The 13,697-nt window shown below is 43.0% G+C and overlaps 1 protein-coding gene across 2 annotated transcripts in view; it reads left to right on the top strand.

The window, feature by feature from the left end:
• The first annotated feature begins 3,474 nt into the window (after nucleotides 1-3,474).
• LOC115482730 (heterogeneous nuclear ribonucleoprotein R-like) overlaps nucleotides 3,475-13,697 on the top strand; it is a 31,340-nt gene continuing 21,117 nt past the window's right edge. Inside the window, exon 1 of one of the 2 annotated variants that reach the window (XM_030226027.1) lies at nucleotides 3,475-3,556. In XM_030226027.1, coding sequence (XP_030081887.1) covers nucleotides 3,541-3,556 — 16 coding nt within the window. In that variant the 5' untranslated portion in view covers nucleotides 3,475-3,540. Of the gene's footprint in view, nucleotides 3,557-11,066; nucleotides 11,164-13,697 lie in introns of those variants that run through there. The other variant, XM_030226028.1, reaches the window with a different exon arrangement.

Below are 13,697 nucleotides of genomic sequence, written 5' to 3'. Positions count from 1 at the left end.
AAAACATGTCCTCTGGCCAGCAAGGGCCACTCGAGAGTACCCGTTCGCTGGCATGTGTCCTAGCTGTGGCCCCTGTGTCTGGCGGCAACTCGACTTGTTTCAAGTCATTGCTAAGTTTTATTTGCAACGAGGACAGCAGCAAATAGTTCTTGTGTAATTCAATTGTTGTCCTTGTCGCATATGGCTTGTGTCGTTGTTGCAGGTTCCTAAATAGCCACAGGGCACAGTTTGTGACTGCTGCAGTTTGCTTATGGGCCCGCAGGCAAGTGACGCGTTGTGCCTGAGTGAGCTCGAGACTTGTGCGCGCTCCCTTCAAGGACCTACGACAATAGCTAAAGTTACCCAAGCACAAGCGCAAAACGAATGGCCTGACAAGCAACAAAGTCGAGCCCGCGTTCGTCCTCTCTGCTTGGCAAGAGCTTCCACTTGTGCTGGTCATTTGCCTGTCCCTTCGACTATTGCCTTTTGCAGCTTTGAAATTACTTTTGAACCCGAGTGGACTAGAATTCACAATTTTCTAATTTTTTTTTGCCACACTGCTATTATTTGGCACTTTCAATTCGATTTCTCAAACCCAAGGACCAAGCAAGAGAAAAAAGCGAAAATGTCATTTGAATATTCTCGATTTTGGTTTTACGCATTAAAACGAGCCAAGAAATTTCAATTGCTGGTTGCTTCAGTTGACGGCTATGAAATAAATTTAAAGAATATCTTGAACTGGCTGCGTTTTCGTTATTCGTTTAATTTGGAATGCAATTATTTTCAGCTGCATTTTATGGCCAGCTCTGCTTTCCCATGGTCATTTTCTTGTATTGCTGATCAACAGGCATGTAATTTATGCGTATTAATTTCATAGCTTGCCTATCCCGCTTCCTGTTTGTCTTTCTCTGCTGTCTGGATACAATGGTTGTCCAATCCTTGCCATTCGTTATGCGTTGCAACACAAAAGATATCGAAAAAGGATTCTCGCATATCGCACAAAAGCAATGCAAGCAAGTCGCGTCCATTGCATCGTTCCTTTTGCCATTATTCAAGAATATAATGCCATTTTTGATATGTAAATAAACAGCAGCAACGACAACAACAACGAGGCTTGCCGCTTGCCGCTTGCCCGGCCGCGTTCTAATTGCCACGAAGGACCTGCCGGCTGCGCTAAGGCTACGCTGAAGCTGCGCTGAGCTGAGCTGTGTTGCCTGGCAGGCATCCTGCTAAGCTGGACATGCAATTGCATTGCATTTGGCATTGTTTTTCAACTTTCTGCTTTCCGTTTAAGGGTTGAGTTTCAAGTTCGTTGCTGCGGGGTTATCGCACGATTACAAAAGATTTCCTCTGGTCAACGGCGGCCAGGCACAACATGCTAAATACAAAAAAAAAAACACAAAATACAGAATGAATAAACCATAATGCAAAATACAACAAAATCCATGAAACTTGCAGCGGATGTTACGCGTACAATATTTTCATCCCAAGCCCGGCACAGGAGCTAAAGCCTTGGAGGGGCTTTATGGTCATCGCCGCCATCTGGATGCAGTTGCTAGATGCTCACATTAACTTTTATCTATGAGATACTTTTGTATCTTGGCAGCTGGCAGCTGCAAACAACGCAACACGGCGGCAACTGGTGTCGACTCTTTAAGATATGCATCACCAAGTGCTGCTTCTTCTACACTTGGTGTTTGTACTCTAGCGAAATCGAAGTCATATATCAGCGATATCCTGCATGCCAAAAGGATAATTTTGCTTAGAGCATCCCTTCTCTGGCTCTATGCCCGCTTCTTCTAGCTCATGTGCATGTTCGACCTTCTACGCTGTCATTGAACCCCAGCGAGGGCAAATGCATTGAGCGAGGGTTGAGCTGTGAGAGGAAGCCATTGCACTTAATATTATGTACTCATTATATGCTCATTATATGCATATAATGTGCTTACCTACAAGTCCTGTGCCACTCTTCACATTTTTATTTTGTTTTAACACACACACACACACATACACACCCAAACACATACGCACACGGACACCCTCACCCCAGCGACCGTACTGACCTATTCCTCTGGAATTGTTGTATGGGTTGGCTGGCAAACAGCAAAAAAGTAAATAGCACAAAGCGATTTTTAAAACTAACTCATGTGTAAACATACTTTAAAGTTTATGCTTTTTGCTGCAAACAGCAAGACGAAGGGGGCGCAGGACGGGGGCGTTTGCACGAGCAGCTGCTATGCATTAACATGACTTAGGGATTTGCGTTTCATAAGCATGCCTAAAAGTGTTCTATATAGTCCAAATGATTTGTATCGACTGTACTATGAACTCCTCGGGCTCCTGATGCATTCTGTCGTTGCAGTTCAGCATTTTGCTGCAGTTTCATCTGCTTGGCGGGCAAATATGATCCCTTAATTCGATATTATTAGCAATTGACTGCACTTGTATTCTTCTTCTTCTTTTTGAACATCTCCTGTGGCTGGCACCTTTACAAATTGTTTTAACACCTTGTTCAAGCTGAGGGACAGAAGTCTTAAATTGAAAATCGATATTTGGAGGGAAGGTTAAGGATTGCAGCTAAGCAACTGGCTTCGAACACCTTCGGCGCGGGGGCTACGAAGGGTGTTGAATGTAATTAAAAAGAGTTGGATTACACGTGTTTGGTAGCCAGGCAAGCAGTCAAGCGGGCGGGCAGGCAGCCAGCACGCAGGCAGGCAGGCAGATGAAGAGGCACAAAGAAGTTGCTTGCATACGATAACAAATGCTTGGCGTAAGAAAACACGTCGGCGGTAGCTGAAGTTGGAGCAGGAGCACGAGCAGTGGTAGCAGCAACAAAACAAAAGCGGGGACCGGAGGAGCTGTTAGGACAAAGTTCTTCTTTTCACTTAACACACAAGTGAAGTGAAGCAACCAAGTCGAGCAGCGCTCGGACGAGCACACGCTACGTCCCCGCGACGCAATCGTCCTCTTAAAATGCACTTTAAATGGCAGTTTCCGGTCACACACACACACACACACACACACACATTTGCTTGCATAGAAATGTATAAGCATAATAAAAAATACAATGCAAAACGTTAAGTAAAAGCTAAAAGGAGTCGGGCTGTGCCAGGAACAGCAATGCACCGCTTGGTACATACTGTACCCACACTCACACACACACTCACAGAAAACACGCTGTCATGTTCGCCAGTAACGTCGTTTTCGTCCTTCTTCGTATGCGAACTTGCAGAAAAGCGCTTTTTATAGGCCTACCCCTTGCATTTATGAGTGCTTTGTGTGTGTGCGTGGTTGCATGAACATGCTTGTGTGGCATGCATCTGGAGGCTACACATGTGGTAATGCAGTTCATATAAAATCTGATATTTCATCAAATTTTTCTATTCTTACATAATATTGGTAATTGAATGGGTTTAGTTTCCAGACCATCTTAATGATTTTTACAACAAATATTTTTTAATTATAAATTTTCCTTATTCTTTACTTGCAGTTGCGCATAATATCGCACGTGAATCGTATCGTGCCTACAATACAGAGATATACTCCTCGCGGAACAGCTCCATGGGTCAACATGGCGGTAAGTGGAAGCAATTCAATTAATTCATCCTAGGCTTCTTGTGTGCTGAGTGGGTGGTTACGGTGCTTTCCTCTGCCTCATCAGAGTTACTTGCAAATTGTTTTCACCACACACTTAAAATGATGCTCTGCCATATGAAAACTTCACTGAGACACTGGGCTCATCGCGCAGGTTGCGGAAATGTTTTCATTAGCTAACCCGGTCGGCACATCCCATACATCCTGCCTGCGTCTGCTATATAGGCGGGGGGAGTTCATTTTGAGGTTAGCTTGTCGTCGAGACACGGACTTCAAGGACTTTTTGTGCGCCGCAACTGACATGGCCAGGAGACATTTTGCCTTCTCCTGTGTTCTTTAACAGCAAGCTATACCATAGAGCAACTGGCTGTTGTGCATCATCATCAACTGCCTTTACCATGCTGTTGCACACATGTTGGTGTAGGTCCAGCCGGTTGTGCACATTCTCATGTACGTTTACATAATATATATATATATATTTATATGTATGCGCGCTGAGTGCGTTTACTTATATGCACACATATATAAGTATACATAAAACTCTTCGCGCCTTTGCACAACAGCACGTTGTGTTGGGCTCCATGGCTGCCGCAAGCACCTCGACCTGTTCCGTTCCAAGCAGCAACGCGATGTCAGCACCTTTGCTGCCTTTACAATTAATTTTTTTTTCGACTGCTGCCACTGCAGAATTAATGGGTTAAGTAAATAGCTATGTAATATGCTGCAGGCTGCTCGATGCATGGGGGGCAAAAGGCGGCAGCCTGACGAAAAAGAGGATGTAAAGAAAACCCTCTCGTTGCGACGTTTCTCAGTCAACGTTAGGCCTCCCAATGCCGCTACCCTTACGGAGGCTCCATTAAACGCTTAACGTGCAACGTACGAGATAATGTCAATAGCTTGATGCCATATGCATATTCTGATTTACTTCGATTATTTTTTCACTCGAAAATATGCAAAATGGCATATTAAACTAGGTTAAATAAATAGGTTTATATATATTTATTAAATCGTACTATATTCAAGCTCTCAAATATTCTAGTTACTCGGCATCTCACATTGCAACCGGTTTTCGCTTGTTGCACTTATAAATATATAGGTGAAACACTTTTCGTTGTTGCAAGCGCGCTTTGCGTTTTAACCATGTGAGAAGTGGCCCGAAAAAAAAACACAAAAAAGAAACAAAAGCCTAAGCTTGAATATGTGAACTACGTTGAGTGCTTTGCCATGTGGACAGATTTTGCTTTTTTCGCTCGCATACGGCGCCATGTGCAGAGTGCAGTTGCAGTTGCAGTTGCCGTCGCCGTCGCCGTTGCAACCACTGCAACTGCTGCTGCGTTAAGGGTTCGAGTTTTGCACGCAGTGAACGAAATGTAGGCCAAGTTAAATTGATTTAATGCAGTGATTGTGGCAGCTGCATTGGCTCTGATTTATGTGTGCCGATCGCAGCTGTGCCCTGCTTTTGGCAGAATCTTACAAATGGATCTTCAGCTTGAGATTTGTTGATTTACCCGCTGCGTGTAATGCGTCGTATGCGCAATATCTGTCAAGCTGAAATTCATGCGAGCAGCAGCACATTGACCCAGAGTATACACTTCGTATTGATGCACTTCAGCGGGGAAAAGTTCGTTAAAATAATTGCCAACCCTTCAGCGCTGGTGGCGTGTGAAAAGCGCCGCTGAAAATTTCAGCTGCAGTTGACGTCGCAGCTTTGCCGCTGTTGATTTTATTGCTTGGCAACTGAAGTTTCCACGATGTTGGTGGCGGCTGTCAAGTGGCTGCCTTTGACATTTAATTGGCTAAAAATGTTTACTTTCTCGCTTAGAGTATTATCCTTTCGTTGTTGCTGGCTCATGGGACTTGGCCTGGGACTTGGCGCACACATACACACGCGGGCAATCAAACAATACCATCAGCTGGCACACAACGGCGCCTTTGTGTTTTAACACCTTCATCCAATTTCATTTTTACTTCCCGTTGTTGTTGTTCTATATATTCGACGCTGATCCTTGGCTTCGTTCGCTGTCAGTTTTGCCCCGGCTTAATTTATGGACTTTGGGCCATTTGCTCTTGCGCATCATCTTTGAAAAAAGTGACGACAAAACATTCCACAATATGACAAAAAAACAAAAAAAAATAAGAATACGAAATCCTTTTTAGCGAAATAAAAAACTTTATATACGAAAAAAACGCCATCAACAATTTAGATAAATTTTCCCACCAGCCATGGGCTAGAAAACAAAGGATCACCACCACCCCATACATAAGCGAGGGGTGCTCGGGCTTTGGTCAGGGCTCTATATACTGAAAGCTGGTGCCAAGGGCTGCTCCCTGGGTGCTGGGCCATGCCTCAGCCACATCCGCTTCATTCCATATATACCTCTTTACAATAATCAGTCTATGCACGATATCAAATGATAAACTCCAAGAGGCACAGACTCGCGAATGCAGCTTGTCTGACCGCCCTACCCCTGGCCCTGCCGCTACTCCTGCCTCTGGTTCTGCCTCGGCCTCGATCGCCTTGCAGCGCAGCCTTCTTTTCATGGCTGTGTGTGCACAACGGCTCAGTGACGGCGGCGCATCCTTCAGGTACAACTTACTCATATATCACAAAAGGATATTGCGCTCTGTGTGCTTTTCTGCTTAGCTTTTTCCTTGATTTTTTCATCCTTCGTATTTTTTTTGTGTGTTTTGTCTTGTCTGGTCAGCATTGGTCAGCAGCTCCTGGTTGTGCTCCGCTCGAAGGTGACACCGTAGCGCACACACAATGGTTATAGATGGTCTTGCAGAAAAAACGAACATATTTTAAAACACGCGTATAAAAAAAAATCTGAAAGATACGAACCAGTCGCAAAAAAAAATCGAAATCAACTCAAAAAAACGCAGATTTATTTGTTGGTCTGCATTAAAAATGCAAATGTCGCATTGAGTTTCTTTCTTCATTCCATGGCTCATCATCTCCATCTTGTACTTCTCTTTTGATGCTGATCATCTACTTCCTGTGCTTTAAGATCTTGGGTAAACACATACGCAACGACCAGCGAACCTGAATGAACTTAGCTCAGCTGCACTAACTAAAAGAATCTTTTGGTCAATTACAAATAAATGAGGTTAGTTGCATTTGATTAGTTCTAAGGAAACTGTGGACTAAAGATATAAATATCTGAAATAAGAAATATCCCGGTTTCCTCATCTCGTTTGAAAATTAAATTCTCTTTTCTATATTTTTTGATCTAATCAAAAATGTGATTGAACCAAATCTCCTATCTATCGAAGCACATCGTCTATAAGACCTGCTCCATTCTTTTATGCGCTGCCCCACGAAGCATTAAAGCTCTATCGCGTATCTCTGGAGCGATAAAGAACTGCCAAGACAACTACCACCACCATCACAAGCACAAGTACAAGCACAAGCGCAGTAGCAACAACAGCAACAAAAACAGCTAAGAGCTGAAATTATCATCAGTGCTCAATAAGTTTTGGTCACTGGACAATGTCCATCCTTTTGTGGCCGTCGTTGCCAAGAGGTTCAGGTACATTCGAGTACCTCTACCTACATTCATTTGAATGGAGACAAGTCCCTGCGTCCTTTTCTCGTGCTCGCGACGATCTTCAGGCCGATCCTTTGTGTGGCCAAGTGCGCCGCTGTCTGCATCGCTGCCCCTGACATCGTCGTTGTTGGTGGTGCCGGTGGTGGTGGTGCTGCTGTTGCCTCTGCCTCTGGTATCTGGGGAATGAAATTAAAAGCATGCAGAAAAAGTTTTATTATGCGAGCGTCGAGCGAATCGGCAGCAGAAAAAGCGATTTTTTTATATAAAAATATTTGGAACGGGCTGCGGCTTGCTTGAAGGGTAGAGAGCGAGGCAGAGGCAGAGGCAGGGGTACCACCACCACCGGCGCATGGGGTAAGGTTAAGGTCTGAACTACGACTGCGGCTGCGCTTTCTGCCTGCTGCTCGCAAGAAGTGTTGGATGTCATCTTATTATTTTGAGACCACGCAGCAGCAGCAGCAGCAGAAGCAGCATTGATGACCATGCGCCGCTGACCAGCCGCAGCAGCTAGAGGGGCCCTAGAGGGCTGAGGCATGAACTTGGTTAGCAATCCCGGTCCCCCCGTTCAGTTGTAAGCCTTGTACAAAACTGTGGGAATAAAAACAGGATTCAATGCCGCAGTTTTTAGCTAAAATTGCGTTATCGCCGCAATTGTTGCTGGACTTTACGTTTTGATGATGGCACCGATTTTTGATGCTGGTCATCATCTGGCTGAGTTATCCTCGCAAATATCCTCGCAGCGTCTTTTTCACATTTATTTTGTAGATACATTCTACTCTTTACTTTAGCTTGCTTTTGCTTCTGCTTTTGTTTTTGCTTTTGGTTGCCAATTCGCCTACTCTCGCAGTCTACTATTAGCTACCAGAAAGAAAGCGAAATTGAAACAATCGAAAGACTACTGTAATAATGTTATAAATATAGTATTAAAGTAACCACTGCGGAAATGAATCATGTCCGAACATTCACTGTTATCGAACGTTTCTAAATGCTGATAAGCAACTAAAGAGTGAAAATAAAGTAACCACTGACAGTTGACTCTGTACATAATCCCATTAACCGTAAAGGATCTATAATTTCCAGCTAATTGGATGATCTCATTGACGGCACTCGCGCAGTTAAGCTTTTAAGCTGCCATAACGGTCAACGCACCTGCTGCAGCAGCCACACAAATTAAGTTAGCAAAAGCCGAAAGCTCCGAGAGCAAAAAGAGACGATGGATCTTATCGGCGCATCTAGATGCTAGATACGTTTGTCAGTCAGGGGCAGACTTAATGTTAATTAAACTTGGACGCCAGCAAAGAGCAAACGCGATCACAAAAACGTTTTGCGATTGCCCGAAGCAGAAGAATTGCAGTTAATTGAAATGTTCCACAGTCGGCGGCGCATAGCGACAAAAAACGCAGCGACAAAAGTGAGGGGTCACGTTAAGGTAGCAAAAAATATATGCACACATGCATGCACACATACATACTTACATGTGACTGTAGGTATGTTTGAATAAAAAATACCAATAGACTCTATTGCAAAAAAGTTGCTACCAAAGGCTAGATATGCCGAGAGAGTAACTAGAGAGCATCGCCACAGTCGCGCTCTCTCTCTCTCTCTCGCAGACTGAGCAAGCTTCGAGCTACGAAATGTTTGACTACAAAGCGACTTCAACAACGGCGTTTGGGTGGTTGCTAGCTGAGTAACTGGCTGCCTGCGTTTGCAAAAACTACAAAAAGCACACAGCCGCAGCGAGCATGGTGGTGTATGGGTATGTCTCTGTGTGTGTGAGAGTGAGAGAATGCATGCAATGCATACCAATACCAATGCAGCCCTCAACGCTGCGAATGCCAAAACAAAACAAAAAGGAAACGCACGCTGCGCTTGTGTGCGAAGCTTTGCCGGCGTCAACGACAGAGGCTTTATGTGTGTGTATGAGATTGTGTGTGAAAGTGTGTGTTAGTGTCGCTGCAAGCTTTTTTGTAGCTGTAGCTCAGCGAGACCGTCGTCTGACTGACTGAACTGCCGGGTATCTGTATCTGTATCGCATCGCCACTCCACTCGCAAGTATCGCGGACGCGCAAACGACCATGCGAAAAAATCGCAGTTACAAATCTGGAACTTTTTACACAAACGGTTAAAAATCCATACAAAATATTAACTAAATCAATTCAAATAACTAAATTAAATTCGATATCAACTTATTTCGGTCTGCAGCGCTACGAAATTACAATTTAACAATTTTCCGACACTTTTTGGATGCAATAAATATTTGAGTAATCAAAAAACGAGTCCGCGGATACGTCTCATATATTGGATTTTAAGGCACAACTCAATAACAAACTAAACAATAGCAAAAACAAAATAAACCATTAAACAAATCGTTCACACACACACACATAGAAAAATAACCCAGAATAAAAATAAATCCGATATTCCATTCTGTTATCAAAGTTTTCTTAGTGTTTAGTGCAAAGTTTGCCAGTTTTTGTTTAAGTTTTTCTTTATTTGCAACGATATAAAACGGTAAATAAATTAGTAAGTGTTTTACGTGGAACACAAGCTGAATACGCTTCTACTTACCAATAATAATATTAATAATAATAATAATAATAATAATACAAATAATAGAAAATAATAAAAGTATCAAATAACAATTATATTAATAATAGCTACGCAGTCTATGCATAAAAATTGTAATTTTAAGAAAGTATCTCACGGATACACACAAGTCTAAACGTCTCCTATGGGCACGCAAAGCGCATAAAAATGCAGCGCCATGTTTGGAAGTGCATTAAAATAAAATATAAAATTTATAAATTGCTAACAAGTGAAACAAACACAACCTGAAATATATCACGCAGATTAACATCAATAAACACTTATGTGAAAAACAGAAAGTTGAGACTGCATTCAGTTGAAAGTACATATATTTTAGTGCGAAGTAAGACCAAGTGAAAACCCAAAATATTGAATCGACTGCATTTGAAATCGGAGGCAGCAAATTTTAAAATTGCCACAAAAGGAAATGAATGAAGGAAACGCAGGAAAACAAAATCAAAATTGAAAATAATTAAATAGCAATCATTTACTGCAAAACGTGCCTCGAGAAACCTTAAAGCTACAAAGACAACTGCAACTGCAACTCGCAAGCTTTAATCAAAGCTCACCACAACAGCATTTACGTAACTTGAGATAATTGATGAAATTACCAAACACAAGACACACACGCATACTTACGTAAATACACACACCGTCAAGAAAAGTGCAGCTAAAGCTTTGAAGCCGCGCTGAAACTAGAGAACGAACAATTGGCGATCGCAAATTGTCGAAAGCTCCACACGAGGTAAACGCCCAACCGAGCGCATTGCTGCGCGCGAGACAGGGAGAGAGATTGTGCATAGCTGCAGCAGCAATAGCAGCCGGCGCATCGCTAACCGAACGGAGTGTGTCTTGTGTTCGTAACTTGTTCGGCCAGCTCTCGGAGCGACGCTTCGTGCACTTCCTGCGCCGCAGCCCCCAGAGAAAAGCAGCGGCAGAACCAGAGCCACTGAGCGGCGACAACGAGATCAGTTTGTTGGCGAATGCAACGCTGATTGCAATTGACGCTGGCTGCATTTTACGTGGCTAAAAGTGAAAGACAGGGAAAAAAGAGCGCGAGAGAGACGGACACAGAGTGAGTGAGAGACTGACTGACTGATCATCAAACATCATTCGCTCTACTGTACGCCGGTCACTCAGCATCTGCAACTCGGCGAACCCCAAGCAATCGGCACGGGGGGAAATTAAAAACGACTTTTTCTGCGGCTCGTTGCGTTTCTGTTTTGTTTTCTTGCTCGTGCAAATATAAAAAATATTCTATAATAGAAAATAACTTGGAAGACACTTGAAAGGAAACATAAAGTGTGTAGTTTGTGTTTTAGTGCAAAATATAGTAACATAATATACATTAGAACTCGGATTAAATATCTACACCTGCTGCAGACAATTGGATACTCTACTCAGTTGGATACACATCACTAAAGCAGCTACGCGGCTACAGCTACAATTCGCTTGAGTAAGTCAATACTAGATCTAACTTTGGATACGTGGCTAAAGCTAAAATTCAAATCATGGGACTAGCGTTGCTGCCGCACGTTATCAGCATTCTAATTAATATTAGAATCGAGAGATTGAATTGAGAAAGCAACAAATCTTTAATATTCTAATAAAAAAAGATTGCACTTTTATAAATAAACTATTGGCAACTGCAGTGAGATTAAAATAAACGCTTATAGTAAAATATTTTAATCTAAATCCGAAATATAGAACGCATTATATACCGGAGCGATAGCTTTCAAATTTCAGAGGCTTTGTCTTGTGTTCATTTCTCCTAAATAATTTGCATTTACCTGATTCTTTTGCCGTCGCTTTTTCCGATATATTGCTATTCAAATAACGGTAAATTTACAAAGATCCGTTGTTTATTATTAGATTCTAAGAATATTGCCGAATTTTAAAAGCTTAGGTTACTGTCTAAACGTTATTTCAGTATTTTGTGGGGTTCCCATGGTTTCAAATTCCCAAATAATATGTAGGTAACTTGAGAGCCTTTCCGAGAGCTCAAATAAATTAAACTGCATATTGCGATTAAAAAAAACAACGAAGCGCTAAAAATCACGTGCAAACGCAGCGCAAAGCGAAAAAACTCACGCCCACCAGAAATGGCATTGAATACTATGGGTAACGCGAGAAGGGCAACGGCAGAGAGAGAGGGGATTGGACAAACAAAAACTGACCCCGTCAAGGGGGAGATGAATTGGTTGGGGAGCAGCAGCAGCGCAGCAACGTGAAGGAAGCCCAACGAGACGCGCTCCCAAAACCCACAAGTTCATGACCAAAATGCCGCATGGCGGCAACGATGGCAACAACAGCGACGTCGACGTCGACGTCAATGTCGACGACGGGCCCACCAGATAAGCGTGGGCGCAGGGTTCGGCCAGTCGTTCGCTTGGCCAATCTCTCAATATTTGTACGCTTGTGGGCACACATTTACTAACGCACATACATATGCAGCTGTGTGCAATTTGGTTCCATTGCAAAATAACACGAAAATTTAAGACTTTACTTCCTATGGTTGTTATTTAGCTGAGTAGTGCGCTCATTTAACCCCTTCGAAGGAATGTTTAGGCAGTAGGTCTTGTTTCTGTATGTGTGCTTTTTTTTTGCATAGACGCGCATATTTTGTGTGCGTGTGCGTGTGGATGGCATGTGGAACGTCGACGCTGTGCTGTTTATCGTTTAGTTTTAGCATTTTCATCCTTTTTGGTGTGCGTAGCATATTTCTTAGCAGATTTCGCTTTTATTTACGTATTTGTTCTGCAGTTATTTTATGCTTTTGCTCTTCGCTTTTTATTTTTATATTTAAAGATAGCGCTGCGTTCCACACGCACACAAACTCAAGCAAACTTGCGTTCCACACGCGACAAGAGTTTACTCGCCGACAGCCGAGTTTTTTTTGTTCACATTTTTGCATTTCAAGACACACAAGCGATCTTCTGTGCAGCACCGGAGCGACAGAGAGCATTTGTGCGTGTATGCGTGTATCTGTGTGCATGTTTTTTCGCCTTACGCTTTGGTGTGCAAATTTTGCTGCCACTCGCGCTGCTTATTCTCTCAGTAGCGCTGGCAGCGTCAGCGCGCACTTCGAAATACTCTCTCACGCGCTCGCTCTCGTCTTCTCTCTATTTTTTGCACGCTTTGCAAAACTTTTTGCCTGCCTCTGTCCGTCGTCGTTGTCGTCGTCGTCGTCGATGTATGTGTGTGTGTGTGCATTGTATCTGTGTGTGCATGCGTCGCTGTCTGTAGCCGACACATTTGACTGTGTGCATTTTTGTAGCCGTCGTCGTCGCAGTCGTCGCCGTCGACGTCGTCGTCGCTGCAGCTTTCGTTACGACTTGCGGCTGCGACTCCCCAGAGTTGTTTGTGGGTTTTGTTGTGCGACGCAAGTGACGACGTGAAGACCAACTGAGCAGCAGTAGCAGCCAGCGAACGTCAGACGTGTGCGAAGAACCGAACCAAGAACCGGTGACGTAGACGTTGCGTCCGCCATTATTACAACGCGGTGGCTGCCAAACGCAAATTACAACTACAATAAATAATCGGAAATTAGCAATAGAAGTTCACTTGTGTGTTGTACAGTGCCAAACCGAAATCAAAATAGAACAAAGCGTTCAATTTATATGCGTATATATATTGTATATACATGCATGTATGTATTTTCGTTTGATGCTCGTTGGAGAATTCGCAAGCACACACAGGCATACACACTCGCACACACGCTTACTAGGTGCGCTAAGTTATGTAGGCAGAGCGCGCGCGGCACGCGGAATGCTAACGGAACGGAACGGCACGGCCACTGTGATCTCATAAATAACTAAAATAAAATAAATAAATAAAATACTAAATAATATACAAATTATTTTATAAATGTTTAAAATGCAAAGGAGCTAGCTATAAATATCTACAATAAATAAAAAACAACGAAATCTAGTTTAAAAGTGCATACAAAGTGAATTTTTGTGAATCTTAGTGCAAAATAAATTAAAAGGT

This window comes from Drosophila hydei, unplaced genomic scaffold (genome assembly GCF_003285905.1).
Source record: "Drosophila hydei strain 15085-1641.00,03,60 unplaced genomic scaffold, DhydRS2 tig00000042-arrow-arrow-pilon, whole genome shotgun sequence".
NCBI classification, from domain to species: domain Eukaryota; kingdom Metazoa; phylum Arthropoda; class Insecta; order Diptera; family Drosophilidae; genus Drosophila; species Drosophila hydei.
Note: the sequence above shows the minus strand (reverse complement) of the source record. Positions and strands in the feature narration are given on the sequence as shown.